We start from the raw sequence: 16,440 nt of genomic DNA, 5'->3' as shown, positions 1-16,440 counted from the left end.
AAGTTTAATTTTAGTCAGATAGGGTTTAGAGACCTCTTTTAAATTCCTACAAGATCAGAGAGACACTTCAGAAAGAGCAGTCTGGAAGTAGTTTTGTGCTGACCTTCTAGTCCCCAACCTTCCTATTTATTAAATGAAACAGATTTGCTCTCCATCCCAAATCATCCTACCAAGTTTCAACATTCCTGTAGGAGATTTAGCCAATATCTCAACTTTACCATTCCTTGATTTTATTAATTCTAACTGCCTCACTTCTACTCCCAGGACCACATCCAAGACTTAGTATTAGTTGAAGCTTTCACACAGGTAATTTAAGTGCAAATAGCTCAAACCCAAGTAAGACTCAAAGTCAAAACTGATAAGGTCAACTACTAAACCTTCTGAGTCCTACAACACTTCCTCACAGGACTTGGCTTCCAGACACACCGATTCAGCCTTTTACTTTTTAATAATCCCAGGCTTCACTGAAAACACAGAAGGAGGGAAAAACAACAGGGCGATTTCACAGCAGGAGGTGAACAAATGTGCACCAAGAATGCACTCTGTGCCAAGCAAATAATTTGCTGCTACGCTAAAGGAAAGGGAAATTTGTGTCTTTGGTTATGTCAAAAAAAAAAAAAAACCTCCAGAAAATCTTAATAACTAATAGAAAAATATTTTCTAAATAATACCTGAGTTTTCAACAGAACATGTTACTCTGAATATTTTTTAACTTCCCTTCACTTTTCAAATCACTGAAAATAGGCTTAAACTCTCTGAAACTGCTCCAGCAAATGTTCCCAGTGACTTTCAGACTCACAAGCCCAGTGCACACCCTTCAGTCACACCCAGCTGAAATCTGCTGATAAGCCTGACACAACTCCTCTGTTCCTGAGAGTCTGGACTCCCTCGGCTTTGGCACGACTCCACTGGCCGGGGATCCTCGCACCTTCCAAAAGCTATTGTTTTTCAGACATCTTCTTTGTAGTTTCCAAATGAAAGTACTGTTTTACTCCTACCAAGTACTTCTCTACTAAATCAAGACTATTTATTCACTGATGAACCTGCCCCATACGATCCCACCCACCCGGTGTTTGATTCTGCTCATGTTGGTCCTACGCTAATCTCTACCTGTCCAAAATCCATCGGCCCTTCAAAGACCAATTTTTCAATGAAGCTTTTACTCATTTCTTGAGATTTTCATAATCTTCTCCATTTTGTACTCCCATAATTTGCAGTTCAATTACCCTATAGAATATTCATTCCTGTACATTCTTATCTCTCCTATCAGTTCTTAAACTCTTTCTTCATGACTGCTATAATAACCAGTGCCTAAAATCATACTTGGTGCATAGTAGTAACTCATCAACTTTTAGCCACAAGCATTATTATTATTCATATTTATATTCCTCAGACCTCTAGCATGCAAAGTTTCTTAAATATTGTAAGATCCATCAACTTAGAATTAATTAATTAATTAATTAAAAGTCTAAGAATCAATGAACTCTTGTTGAGGAAGAACAGGTAGAACGCTCACCTATAGTAAGCAGTGGAGTGGTAAAGTGAAACCAGTGAACAATATTAAAGAAATTGGCTAGGAACCCCAGAAGGGGAGAATAGAGGAAAATGTTAGTAATCTGAAGCCATATTATTGTTGGGGACCACTTTGTGTGGTATTGAAAACTGCAGCCCCTCACAAGCATGGCCTTGCCTGTAGGTCTCCACCAGAACACCAGGAAGGCAGGTGGCAGGTACAACCCAATACTAACACGGAGGGACCCCGTGGAAAATCAGGCTTAAAGAATACATTGTATCCTTTGAGCTTGCTTTGGTTTGTATAGCCCTGTTGGTGTAAACCAGATGTTTAAATTCAGAGCATAAGGAGTGAACTCCTAATCTCATGAACCAAACCTCTGGTGTCAGCATATCTAACAGACCCTGACCTGAGGTAGATCTCTGTGTTTCCTTCATTGTTATCTATTGATAATATCTGTTTTCTGTAACTGTGGCCTTTAGACACTGATTGATGAGCGTTGCATGCATACTCTATACCCCTATGCATACCGATCCCTATATCCCTAAGCCATTTCGGAGAAGGGCTTGAGCCATTCTCCACTAGGGGGAATCGCTACCCCCTTTCCCACCAGAACAGACTCTGTCCAGGATGACTCATTTCATTGGAGACCGAGAGAACTCTCAAATATGACCAGGGTACCCAAATAGTATCTATTTTATAAATTATCTCTTTGCAGTAAAACACCTCTGCTAGTCACCCAGGATGAAGTTAGATTTCTCAGTGTATGGATGACTCTGTCTCTGACTCAGGTTGGAAAGCACAAAGCCAAGTGAAATGGTGGTTCCTTATCTAGTTATGGAGCCTAGTTTTTCTCTGGGCCTGCTTACACACGGATAGAAGAGAACTAACTATAAGGATGAAAGGAAAAAGTATGAAACCCATTTGAGGCTGGTTTTTCTAAAATGTTTTCAAGTGGAACCCATCAGAAAATTTACTATATAAAACAGTTAAATATGTTTTTGCATCAAGAAAAAGAATTAATTAGGATACTGTTTTTAAATCATTTTATAAGAATGCCCTTCTGCCAAGTCTTCTGTATTATGGCTTTTGATGTGAGTGCTGTTTCCTTTGAACTTCAGTCATGTTAGTACAGCCATGCTAGTAAAGAATGTCTTCTTTAAATTGCTATTTTTGGACAAATACACAGGGAAATTAATCATGGTGCCCAAATAATAGTCTGGGTGTACTATTTCATTATTCCCGGGTTAGTCTGGGCAATATGTAACCAGTTTTCACCCAGAGAATAAAAATGTTCCAATTTATTAGAAAGTAGTTGTTACTCAAAGCAGTCAATGACACAAATGTAATAATGAAAACCATCCCTGCTACTTCCATGCAGGCAATGCCAGCCAGTCACTGTGCTAAAACAACAATCTGTTCATGCACTAAGGTGTGACTTGAAAAGTCTGGAAGATGTCCCTCTCCAAGACAAGGGCCATGACATCACCAGTTCTGGATAAGACTCCTTAAAATGCAAAGATCCCTGGGAAGGACAACTCCATTGCTAATACATGTCCATTAAAGGTGCACTTCAAGAGTTCACTGGATACCTGGACTAGCAAACAAAACAGCAAATTCACAAATGTTTGCAAAGTGCCAATGCTGACAATAAAAGTCATGCCATTTACAATATTGGTTCAACAAATTTCCATAGATCTCACAGTAGATTCCAAAGGTGGCAGACCACTAGAACCAAAAGTATATAGAATTATAATGTCTCAAACCCAGAGTACAGGGTTAGAGAGAATGAAGGAATCGACAAGGAGTCTGAGAAAGAGAAATGAGCATTAAAAAGCCTGCCTGAGCCTCCATCTCCTTCTTTTCCCCAAGTCACTTCTGGAGTAAATCTACATGTAGACCTCATGTTGTTCTTATCTCCTCAATATTACAGTGCTGGCCAAAAAGTCAGTTATGTTTTTTCCATATGATGGATCTAATAGTGCTTACTTGTCTTTAACTTCATTCAAAACAATTTTGTTAGATTGTATTATGACAGCTATGATATCAGCATGCATTTAAAACAAACATCAAAATTGGTGAATTATTGTGCAGCCATTTTAATGTTGAAGGTGGCAGATAATAGGCAACATTTTTGGCATACTATGCTTTATTATTTCAAGGAAGTTAAAAATGCAATTGAAATACATAAAAAGATTTGTGCAGTGTTTGGAGAAGGTGCCATGATTGATCGAATGTGTCAAAAGTGGTTTGCAAAGTCTCTTGGTACTATTGACATTTTAGCCAAATAAATCTTTGCTGGAGGGTTGTCTTGGAGGATGTTTAGCATCACCCGTGGTCTCTACCTCAAGCCAATAGTGGGAGATAGTCAACATACACAAAATATCCAAATCAACAAAGTTATTGGTAAAAATGAAAAATGTGTCTTTTATTTTATGAAAAAAACACAATGGACTTTTGGGGCAACCCAATATAAGCCCTTTTCTCTGTCGGTCACCCTACTTCTTTTGTTTAGCAGTTCTAGTGCCATCGGGGCTAAGCTATTGCACAGCTTCAGGGCGCAACCCTCACAGAGTAGCGAACACGAAGCTCTCCCACCCCCAAGTGCTGCAGTGCCCAGCTCGTGGCCATGTAGCCCTGTTGTCTTCCCTGTTTTTCTCACTGTCTAGATCATAACTGAACTTCATGGCTTAGCTCATATTCTACTGCCTTGATGTGAAAGGTTTCTCTTAACTCTATTTTTCTTACCTATAAAAGGCTTTATCTTTTCACAAAATTGCTTTGGCCCCAAAGTTCACAATGTAGGTCTACTTGAAAGAAATTCTGGAGGTGAAAAATAAGTATAAAGGAATTCCCCCTTGAGCAGCCCTACAGTATAAATGATTTAGTGGTAGGGAGACGGGACTGAAAGGGAATTTAAGTCGAGAGCAAATGTAACAAAATTGCCAAGCAACCTTGGCAAGTCACATAATTTATGTGAGTGACAGTTTTACACATGTGGTACAAAAGAGGTACTTCCAGAATCCTCAAAGATGCCTGGAAGTCCCAATATTTTATAGAACCTTGGAACAAACACTACCTCCAGAGTAAGGGTACATGAGTCACGTACGGCCAGACCATAAAGGGAGAGCAGTTGGTGGCCTATGAGGGTCTGGGAGCCAACCCACTGAATGCTCATAAATGCACAAAGGCCTGAGCTGGGGGAACTTATCTTTCTTCTCAGTACCAAATCTTCAGATAGATTTTTTTCTTATCTTTAGTCTGGAAAACCTGGCACAGAGCTGCCACATTTTTACCAGCCCAGTCATGTTTGCTAATAGCTACTGCCCCAAACTCTCAGCTCCAATGCACACACATCCACGTGACAATGCTAATAAAGTACAGGTGTCTGCAACAAGAACATACATCTACAGCTGTAAATATAGGAACACCTTCATTTTTAACAAATCTAATATTGCAAAGTCTGCACTTACAAGTATACATACTTATAAGTCCACATACTTACATATGTATGCATGTGCATATAAGTATATGGAGGATGAATTATTAGCTTTGCAAATGAATGCACCATGGGATTTCTTAAAATATCAGGTCTTCCATGTCTCTTTTCCTTCACTACCACCCCCATGACTATCTTACTTTTTTACTTATTTTTACTTATTTATATCCATTGTGTAACGTAAGGTATTCTGCATTCATAAAAATTGAGGGAGAGCACAATGATTTGCTTTGGAGTCTCCTGGTAACTTCTGGGTGTGTGGACTCATACAGGGGAGCAAGAAGTAAGCTGATGGCATTGTGTTTGACTCCCAAAGCAACCATTCTACCTCCTACTTAGGTCAGTAATGCCTGCTAGGGCAGCTTAAAAAGTTGAACTAATAAATTCTAGCTCCTTACACAATAAATATTAATACACAAAACATTAACCACATTTCTGGGAGAGGTACAGCTATTTTTAGTAATGGCGGTGCTCTGGAAAATTTCATCTTTTGTTATGAAATGCAACTGTGATTTAATCCATGGGAAAATGGTAAGCTCAATGATATTTGTCTATTTTAAAAATTTGAGTTTTGTTGTGTTTTATTTCCCATTATCCTAAAGCTTTCTTATCTGTGTGCACACACAGGCCAGGCCAGGAACAAGCCAGGCGAGCCCACCCTAGTTTGGGGTAGGTTAAAATAACACCTCTGACGCTAACAGCACCAGACGAAGGTTTTATCTCACACAATCATTAGTCCCCTAGAGCAGTGATTCTCAACCTTTTTCATTTTGTGGCTCCCCTAAACTAACTACTAAAATTCTGTGGCATGCCAAACAATATCTTTTTTGCCACTCTGACAAAAAATAGGTATATTTTTGATTCATTCACTCCAGACAGCTATTGTTGTATTGGTTGCTGTCATTTTTTAATTTGACAGTCTAAGAAAAAATAGGTCACTGCCCCTGACTAAATAGTCAGGTATTGTATGTTTTTAAAATTGCCAGCAGTGGGTTGAAAACTGCTGCCCTAGAGGTTCATGCAAACTAAGAAACTGACAAAAACAAAAAGGAAAACAGCAACTCCACTCTTAAGTCATCATCTCCTCCACCCTACCCCCACGCATGCCAAAAAAAAAAGGAGTTATGGTTTCCCCACTTCCACAAATATAATTGTCTAGAGTTCAGGGACTCAGAAGAATCCCAGCTCTTCTTGGATACCCAAAAACATACTGAATGGGAACATGGCTGAGGTAGCTACAGAAGGTTGGTGAGGACGGGCTGTGGAAAGAACACTGGACCAAGAATCAGGAGGCCTAAGGTGAGATCTAGACAAATCCTTAACCCTTCTGGGCCTCAGTTTCCATAATGTAAAATATAGATAATGAGACCCACATTTTAATTGAGATTGAATGAGGTAATAGACTTGAAAATGCTTTGTGAAACTATTAGGTCTTCACAATACATTGCTCTGCTCATTCATATGCATCTCGGTTCCTATGACATTGTGGAAAATTAAAGCTTAACTTTACAAAAAGATAAGTGTAAGGCCAGTTTAAATGAAGCCTTCTTTCTCTTTTCCCTCCCTTTGCTTCTCCTTCTTTCTTTTCCTCTATCTCTTTACCTCTCTTTTACTCTACCTTCTGGTAAAATAAAAAATAGCACTGATCTTAGCTCTGCTATCTAATAGTCACGATGTTTGTACAGTTTTTAGCCATAGTCAATGGCTAAATTAGATAAGCTCATTGATTACCTACTACTAAGTACAGGACCCTGTGTTAAATTATTACCAAAATCATATGATGAAGAAAGCTTCTACCTCTAGAGCAGCTTGAAGTTGGAATCAGCATCTACTCATTTATTCATTCATTCAACACATATATACACAGTGCAAGCTGGGGCCAGGCACTAAGAATTTAGAAACAAGTAACAAAAACCTAGCCCCTTTCCACATGACATTTATAACCCAATAAGAGAGACAAGTTCATAGTCTCTTATTTTATAGTTTAGTAACTAGAAACACAGTAGTCAAGAAACGTTGACTCTACCTGCAACTCTCCTTCCATTATACTGAGTAGCTGGATGAGGTCTTCTTTGGATAACTCCAAGGATTTCTTATTCTTTTTTTCACTTTCTCCAGATGGTTTTAGGTGTCGTTTGATAGTTCCTGAGGCCATGACATCATCCCCCTTTCTATTTGATTTGTTCTTCTTTTTTGCATCTTCTGAGAGACTTTTATCATCAACATTGCTGATGATGGAGGATTTGGGGCAGGAGAGATGCCCGTTGGATGAACTTTCACCACCCTGGTTTCTGGATCTCATTCCCACCTAAGACAAAAAAAGATGAGATGTTTTTACAACCAACGAAATTTTTTTTTCTAACTACTTAAAAACGTATTGCAGCTTTACAACACCACCAACAAAGAAAAGCCAAACGATCAGTCACAGTTCGCTTCCTTACAGCTTTAATTAATGCATCATCGAAATCATCAGAAAAATGCTCTGATGGTCTCCAAGAAGGAGTGAAAGTAAGATTCTAATGGGACAAACATCTCAAGCTGAATGATCAAGGTCACCATCAACAGTGCTAAGTCTTTGTTTGTATCTTTAATCACATGTATCTTTGATGATGTGTATCTTTGACAGGAAGTGATAAATTTTTGATCTTCCTCCTTCAAACCATTCATTACTCAAGTCTAAAAAGAGAAAAACATCAAACAGATCCAAAATGAGAGACACTCTACAAAATTTATGACCAATAATCTTTACCAAGGTAATCAAAAACAAAGAAAATCTGAAAACTGTCTCAGCCAAGCAGAGCCAAGGGACACAGGACAACTAAGTGCAGTATGGCTTCCTGGGGTGGTAAAAAGACATTAGGAGAAAATCAAGGAAACTGAATAAATTATGAACTTTATTCCATTATAATGTATCAATACTGGTTTATTAATTATAACAAATGTATCATACTAATATAAGATGTTAACTATAGAGGAAACTGGGTGTGGGGTATTTGAGAACCCCCATTATTAACTTTGCAACAATTCTGTGAATCTAAATGTGATGCAAAATAAAAAGTTTATTTTTAAAAGTGATTCTAAGTCAAGTCCATCAGAAAATTCAAACCTCCAACCCTGCCAGGATTCAAATGGAAGTCACAATGTACAAAAAAATCTGCAAAGGGTGGAGGGGGCTTGAAATAGAGAAAGGAAAAGGGAAAAGCAAAGGGAAGAGGGTGGTGTAGTATTTAGTGATATGCTTTTCCATAGCCTTTTTTCCCAAAATCAGTTTTTGTTTTTGTTTTTTATTAGGGGTCAGTCATTTACAGGAATAAGAAAGAGCACAAAGAATTGGGGGAAACATCAATTATAAAATAAAGATCGTTTAAAGTATATTTGGGGATAAAAATAAGGAAAAAAGACAAAGCAGCAGCAAATTTGTCCATGGGGAGCACATTTGAGTCATTCCATGATGAATGGTTTACAGATTATCTGTCAGTCTCTGAGGGAAAGGACTGGACCAACAGATGTATTATTAATGCAAGCATACTGGACTCAAAAGCTAGGATTCAAAGTGCTGCAAAGAGAGCTCTGATATCCTGGGAGCTGTACTATAAAACTGGTCTAAACTCTGAAATATAGTAGCTTAGTGCATGGGCTTATTTAAAATGAACAGTGTAAATGGTCCTTTTCCTGAACAGCTAAGCAGCCAGATTTTCTGAAAGTAAATTTCCTTTATGAACCCATCATACTCAAGAAACTAAGGAAAGCTTTTCAAAACAGTATAGGTTTATAATAGAAAAATAAATATGGTGTGGTGTTTCCTTTCAGATAGCAAATATTTAATTCTTCCAACAAATCCTGAAATCTACATTCATGCTCCATTTTTTAACTCAATCTTACATTGTGCGTGTGAACTTTCTATAGCGCCCTGACTGTGAACAATGTCAACAGAAGAGGCAATCCTTGACACTGGCTCTGGTTTTCCAGTTAACTCAGTGATTTGTTCTTGGAATTTTAGAGCATCTTTTGTGCTTTGCTGATAAACAAAGAATAGATAGATGTTTCTTTGTAATGGAAGCCAGAGCACTTCAGAGCAGACCTACTGTATTTCATCACAGCTTGTTTGTGGGCAGAGTGGGCTGACTTCAGCTCCAAGCCAAAAAAAAAAAAAAAGAGGTGATGAATAGAAAGTTTTGAATTTAGCTCTTGACCTGTTACATATCACAACTAAGACACATGGGCTTCCCAAATTGAATTGTGACTCCCTACAACTCCATACCATATGTGAATTCCTTTTATCTGAAGTAACTCTCTCTACAAGATCTTAAGGCTCTCTGGAATGGTACATCAGATATTGATTTGACAACTTCAATTTAGATCATGAATTAATAGAAATTCCAGGCAACAGTTCTCAAAGCACAGCAAGTGAGGAGTGATGTATTAAACACAATTATTCTTAGCCTTAATCATACACAGAATTTGTATTTGACTGTAGCATATATTTATGTCTTATTTCCTTGGACCTTCTGTATCTTTTAAAGTAACTACAGCACTAGAATATTCTTAAAATAGTACAAATGCATAACTACATGCATGCTGTGTGCCTTTACGGAATCTATTGCACTTTTAATTGCAAACATGCAGAAAGTGGTATTTTCTTAGTACCAACTCTCTTTATATTTAGTTCTCTCTAAAAATTTCAGTCTGATATTATTATTTCAAAATAAATTTTATAGCATCAATAGGTTTTACAAAATTATATTAATGAACATTAATTGATTAATTTATTAATTGCAGAAAAAACACATTTTAGAATTACCTAACTATATTTTGTCAGGTCAAAAGCTTAAGTTTCCCATTCTCTTCCACATAAATTTACTCTGGATGATGGAAAATCTCATGTGCTACAGCTGTGATGTTGATGTCTTACAAAATAATTTTCTTCCATGCTGCTGAAATTTCACAGCAATTGCTTTTCCCCTGACATGCGTTCTTGGATGTTAGTCCATTTTTGGTAAGCCAAGTAGGGTCTACTATCTTAATCTCTACCCCCAAATCAGCAGTCAGCACCTGTTCTATCTCAGGAATGCAAAAGTACTCAGAGAGGACAAACTAGTCAATAAATGCTTTAGGAAGGAATTAGGCAACATGTAAGATGGAGAAAAACATAATTTCTCAATAGTGTAACCAAGTCTGCCATCAATAATGCCCACATTAAAACACTTTATTCTGTTTTCTAAGGAGAAAATGTCCAGACAACAATGAACTTCCATGTCTCACATTTACTGACATGCATACCCTTCCTTATTATAGTAGCTCTCACTTACTGTTTCTTAAGTGCTACACAGTGTGCTAAGCACTCTACATATAGCATCTCATTTAAATTCAATATTCACATCAACCCTATGGAGTAGGTGTTATTATTCTCAGTTTTATAGATGAGGACACTAAGCTTTAAAGAGATTAAATATATTTTTCTGGATTACACAGCTACTCCTAGTGAATAGAAAATATAGAATTTGAACCCAAGTCTGATTCCAAATACATCCTCACTATACAGCTTTCCCTTTAGTCCTTAAACACATGCAAACAGGAAGGGGGAAGTACACCCTGTAAATCAGATGATTCAGAAAAATTTACAAATGCTTACAAAGGCAATGTTTTTTCACTACCTCACACTACAGAGTTGGAAAAACCCTTAAATTTTCCTCCACAGATGCTCTGCAAAACTCACACAGCACCAGAAATTAGTTTGCTAAGTGAAAATACATTTTCCCAAACCATTAACCTACTCCAGAACTTGTAAAATGAAGAATCATTTAAAAAATCACCCTGAGAAAGAACCTGGTCAGTTATTAAGGAAACGGGTTATAAAAACAGGATGCAAAATCTGAACAGGGACCATCACAGACTTATTGTGTAAAAAGCTCTAGAGCTGAACAATAATAAACATTTAATCAGAACAGGCCAAATCCTATCCATTGTGCTTACAGGAGAGGCAGACAGGTAACACAAAGGGCATCTGGCACTCTGTCAGCTTCTGAATAGTTGACTGTATGGCTGCAAGTTTGGGACATGTAGATAATATACTTTCTGAAAGAAGCCAAGAATGCCTTTGCTTCTCCTTAGTGCACATCCTTCAAAGAAAGGTCTCACGGAAGTGGTTTAAATAAACGGAAGATTCACATCAGGTTTGTAATCTTTTTTTTAATCCTCACATAAAAGGATATATTTATTGATTTCAAAGGGAGAGAGAAACATTGATGTGAGAAACATTGATTAGTTGCCTCCTGTACATGCCCCAGCTGAGGATCAAACCTGCAGCCTTTTAGTGGGTGGGACAACGCTCCAACCAACCAATCCACCTGGCCAGGTATGCAATCTTATTTTTAATCAATGTAATTTGGGGCACAGATTCTTCTCTTTAATAAGCAAATGATCCTAACAGAGTTCATGAAATACACATATTTTCCTTTTGTAGTAATTAGTCAGCTACACTTTTCACAGAATTTGCTGACTAAGGTGTGAAGAAAAGAAAGACCAAATGTTATCCCAACCCTCCCTCCTTCCTGAGTGGTCACCTCTCTCTGTTTCCCCCTATAAACAGAGCAATAACCAGATCACACTGTCAATGAACGACAGCCTAGGAATCAGAAAATGTTTACAAAGACATTGGATCATTTTTGCTGAACTAACAAGTATTTCTAGAGCTTTTGAACAACTAAAAAGGTAAAGAAAGAAGTCTACAGTAATTAAATACCTAATCTAGTTCCGATCTTCATTAGTTCCTGCAAACTGTGACCTTGAATTTTCCGCAGCATTTTCACCCCTGTTCTTGCCTCCTTTCAGATGTGTCTTTCCATATTTATGATTCAACGTAGGTCACAATACTACCATTCCTACCACCAACAAAACCNAATGAACGACAGCCTAGGAATCAGAAAATGTTTACAAAGACATTGGATCATTTTTGCTGAACTAACAAGTATTTCTAGAGCTTTTGAACAACTAAAAAGGTAAAGAAAGAAGTCTACAGTAATTAAATACCTAATCTAGTTCCGATCTTCATTAGTTCCTGCAAACTGTGACCTTGAATTTTCCGCAGCATTTTCACCCCTGCTCTTGCCTCCTTTCAGATGTGTCTTTCCATATTATGATTCAACGTAGGTCACAATACTACCATTCCTACCACCAACAAAACCTTTCTTCATAAATTAGGTTTGGCCACTCTCCTATGCTTCTCAAGTATTCATCTCCTGTCTATTCCTGGTTTTATTTTATCTATATAGTTTTTCAAAAATGTGTCTAGGGCATAGGGTGACATGTGACAATAATTCTATTTGTATAATTTCTATTTTTAAATTACTTTATAGAATTAAAAATATAATTATAATATCTGGTAAAAAGGAAAGCACACACCTACAGAAAAGTCTACTTTTGACAGTGTGACCTAGCAAAAGGCCTGCTGCAAGTGGGGCCTCCAGAACATCCGCATGGAGCTGTCCTCACCCTCCTTTTTAGATGTAAAGGATAATACCCAAAGCACCCAAAACTAAAGGCAAAGAAAAACATCTGTTCTGGTTTTATGTGAATTTTAAGATGCAAAAGACCAATCAAATCAACTCGTTCCTTCTCTATTAATGCCAGGTTATTCTCTCTGCATATTTTATTTACTTGGGTAAGTCCAGTTATAAATAACCCAACTAATGAAATGTTCAAGCATTTCTCATGAGACTGTTACTCATACTAAGAGCAAAGACTGTTCATAATAGTTACTAAGTCTGCACTTAAATTTCCTTTATAATTTTCAAAAGATATTATTTGCTTGTTTTTAGAGAGAAAGAAAGGGAGGAGAAAGAAAGGGAGAGAAACATCAATGCAAAAGAGAAACATGGATCGGTTGCCTCTCTTACACAACCCTACTGGGGACCAAACCACAGGTATGTGCCCAGACCCGAAACCTTTGACCTTGTAGAAAGATGCCCAGCCTACTGAGCCATGCTAGTCAGGGATGGGAGAAAATCTTTGTGACCTTGGGTTAGATAAAGATTTTAGATAGGACAGAGAAAATACAAACTCAGCCCTGGCTAGTGTGGCTCAGTGGTGTGAGTGCTGGCCTGCAAACGACAGGGTCACTGGTTCAATTCCCAGTCAGGGAACATGCCTGGGTTGTGGCAAGGTCCCCAGTAGGGGGTGCACAAGAGGCAGCCACACAGTGATGTTTCTCACCCTCTCTTTCTCCTACCCTTCTCCTCTCTCTCTAAAAACCAATAAATAAGATCTTTTAAAAAGAGAGAGAGAAAATACAAACCATAAACCTTTTGCTTGGCGGGATGATGCACAACCAAGTGAGCCTCACCAGTCAGGGTGTCCTTTATAATTTTTTTAAAATTTTCTTCATTCTGCTTATGAAACAAACCATGTTAAGTGATTTTTTTGATTTTCATGATCTTTTATTTTTATAAAGCCCTCAAAATAACTAGAATTTTTGTTTACTTAAGACATTTTCATTCCACTAGGACAGATCAATTCAGACAAACTGAAAATTTTCCAAATACTTTCATGAATGTTAAAATTCAAGAAAGGGGATTTTCTTGAAGTCACTGCAGTGATGTTGTAATCAAAAGTTCAAGGGAAATATTGTAACTGTGATAAAATAGAAATATTATTCTACCCACCCTGGCTAGTATGGCTCAGTGCATAGAGTGCCAGCCTGAGAACTGAAGGGTTACTGGTTTGAGTCCCTGTCAGGGCACATGCCTGGGTTGTGGGCCAGGTCTCCAGTGGAGGGAGTGTGAGAGGCAACCACACACTGATGTCTCTCTCTTCCTTCCTCCCTCCTTTCCCCTCTCTCTAAAACTAAATAAATAAAATCTTTAAAAATATATTATTCTACCCTAGTCTAATACCTTTGTGAGATGTTTTATGAAATTCTCTTTAATATTCTTCAAGAAAGATAACAGCAGACCTGGAAAAGATTTATAAAAAAATTAAACACACACACACACACACACACACACACGAGATAGATCAGGAAACTTCCACGAAATAAGGAATCTTTTTAAGTTAGACACCCAGGTCTAAACCAATGCACCACTTGAGAAGTTTAAATCTTTGAAGACAAAATGGAGTACCCTTTCCTACCAATGTTTTGATAAAGAGGGTGTGACTTCTAGCACATACAACATTGTGTTTTTTTCTTTTCTCCCTTCCTTGCAAAAATAGGGCTACTGTCCATCATAATACAGAAAGAAAGCAGTTAAACATCTATAAACATAATATTTTATAAAGTAATGACAACTTTCTTCTGGCACTTTCAACATCAATGACTCATCTATTAACCTTAAATACATTTCAGATATTGTTTTATTTATAATATTGTATTACTGAAATTCTGCAATCCCACTAAATATAGTATATAATCCATAGTCACTGATTATATAAAAAGAGTGAGGCCCTCAAATTTCAGTTTTCTAATAAATTTTACCTATATTCTTTCTACTTGTGTAATGTAGCTTTTTTCAGACATTTCAATAGTACCTGTGGACCTCTGAAGAATGTCATCACTTATTTTAATTAGCTGCAAATATTTGTTTTATCATCTGACAAAAAGAGCATCTTTGGAAAATTACCAGATTCCTGGTTAGCCAGGGCTAGATTTCCTTCCTGCACTTCATCACTTCTAAAAAGACCCAGCCCTAGAATTATATAAAAATCAGTCATTTCCCATCCACTAGGAGACCTACCGGCAGCCAGAAAGACACTTTGGACTTTATCTCAAGAAATGCTAATAACAACCTACAAAGTGGGTACTAGGATTATTCCCTTTATGAAGATAAGGCAAATGAGACTTAGAGAGATTTAGAAATTTGTCTAAAACAATATGGCCAGCACCCGAGAAGCCTGCACTAGAAGGTTTGGACTTTCTGTGTGCTTGGAGAAATCTGAATGGAAGCTTCTCACCAGATAAAGAACCACTGCCGTACAAACGAATTCACAGCCACCCACCCTTTCATGGGGCTGAAATAAGTTTAGTCACAGAGTCTAGTGTCCACCAAATGGTCACAAATAACAATGATTAATATAAAATCCTATTATTCCAGTAGATTTTTCCCTCCAATTTCTACTTGTATAATACCTTATTCTTCTAAGGCCACATTTTCTACCCTACTGTTCCCCTCAGTGACCATTTGTGACCATTTCTCAGTGCTTGAGGTTTGCAAAGGGGCTGAAGAGAAACTTTGCCATTGTATTACTGACTTTTGACTTTTTTGGAATTGGCAAAGTCACTGAGACTCCAGAAACATAACAACTGTCATTCTATTGGATGTAAACTGGACTGATTTTTAATTTTTTAAATAATATAATTTATTGATTATGCTATTACAGTTGTCCCATTCCCTACCCCCCTTTATTCCCCTCCACCCTGTACATCCCCTCCCCCCTTTAGTTCATGTCCATGGGTCATACATAGAAGTTCTGTGGCTCTTCTCCACCAAGGGCTTGGTGATGGTGAACTCCTTTAAATTGACCTTATCTGAGAAGCACTTTATCTGCCCCTCCATTCTAAATGATAGCTTTGCTGGATAGAGTAATCTTGGATGTAGGTCCTTGCCTTTCATGACTTGGAATACTTCTTTCTAGCCCCTTCTTGCCTATAAGATTTCTTTTGAGAAATCAGTTGATAATCTTATGGGAACTCCTTTGTTGGTAACTGTCTCGTTTTCTCTTGCTGCTTTTAAGAGTCTCTCCTTATCTTTAATTTGGGGTAATATAATTATGATGTAGCGTGGTGTGTTCCTCCTCGAGTCTAAATTCTTTGGGACTTCCTGGACTTCCTGAAAGTCTATTTCCTTCACCAGATTAGGGAAGTTTTCCTTCATTATTTCTTCAAATAAGTTTTCAATTTCTTGCTCTTCATTTTCTCTTGCTGGTACCCCTATGATTCAGATGTTGGAATGTTTAAAGATGTCCTGGAGGTTCCTAAGCCTCTCCTCATTTTTTTGAATTCTTGTTTCCTCATTCTTTTCTGATTGAATGTTTTTTTCTTCCTTCTGGTCCACTCCATTTATTTGAATCCCAGTTTCATCCCTGTCACTGTTGGTTCCCTGTACATTTTCTTCTATTTCACTCAGCATAGCCTTCATTTTTTCATCTAATTTGTGACCATATTCAATTAATTCTATGAGCATCCTGATTACCAGTGTTTTGAACTGTGCATCTGATAGGTTGGCTACCTCTTAGTTGTTTAGTTGTATTATTTCTGGACTTTTGATTTGTTCTTTCATTTGGGCCATTTTTTTTTGTCTTGGTGCACGTGAGCCACAAAAGGTTAAGTGCCTACAACAGGTTCTGCTGAAAGGACTGATGCACCCGACTGACTCAGAATGTGCAGGTAAAAATGCTGGAATAACTCATCCCAGTGTTAAAGGTCTACCATCATCCA

At 37.6% G+C, this 16,440-nt stretch overlaps 1 protein-coding gene across 4 annotated transcripts in view; it reads right to left on the bottom strand.

Moving 5' to 3' along the window:
- FILIP1 (filamin A interacting protein 1) overlaps positions 1–16,440 on the bottom strand; it is a 203,487-nt gene that overhangs the window by 102,494 nt on the left and 84,553 nt on the right. For 3 of the 4 annotated variants that reach the window (XM_037034350.1, XM_037034351.1, XM_037034349.1), the window contains exon 2: positions 7,039–7,320. In XM_037034350.1, coding sequence (XP_036890245.1) covers positions 7,039–7,314 — 276 coding nt within the window. In that variant the 5' untranslated portion in view covers positions 7,315–7,320. Of the gene's footprint in view, positions 1–7,038; positions 7,321–16,440 lie in introns of those variants that run through there. The other variant, XM_037034353.1, reaches the window with a different exon arrangement.

The sequence above is a fragment of the Sturnira hondurensis genome, unplaced genomic scaffold (assembly GCF_014824575.4).
Source record: "Sturnira hondurensis isolate 20B ecotype Veracruz unplaced genomic scaffold, ASM1482457v3 Scaffold0022136, whole genome shotgun sequence".
NCBI classification, from domain to species: domain Eukaryota; kingdom Metazoa; phylum Chordata; class Mammalia; order Chiroptera; family Phyllostomidae; genus Sturnira; species Sturnira hondurensis.
The sequence above is the reverse complement of the archived record's forward strand: the minus strand, read 5'-3'. Positions and strand labels throughout refer to the sequence as shown.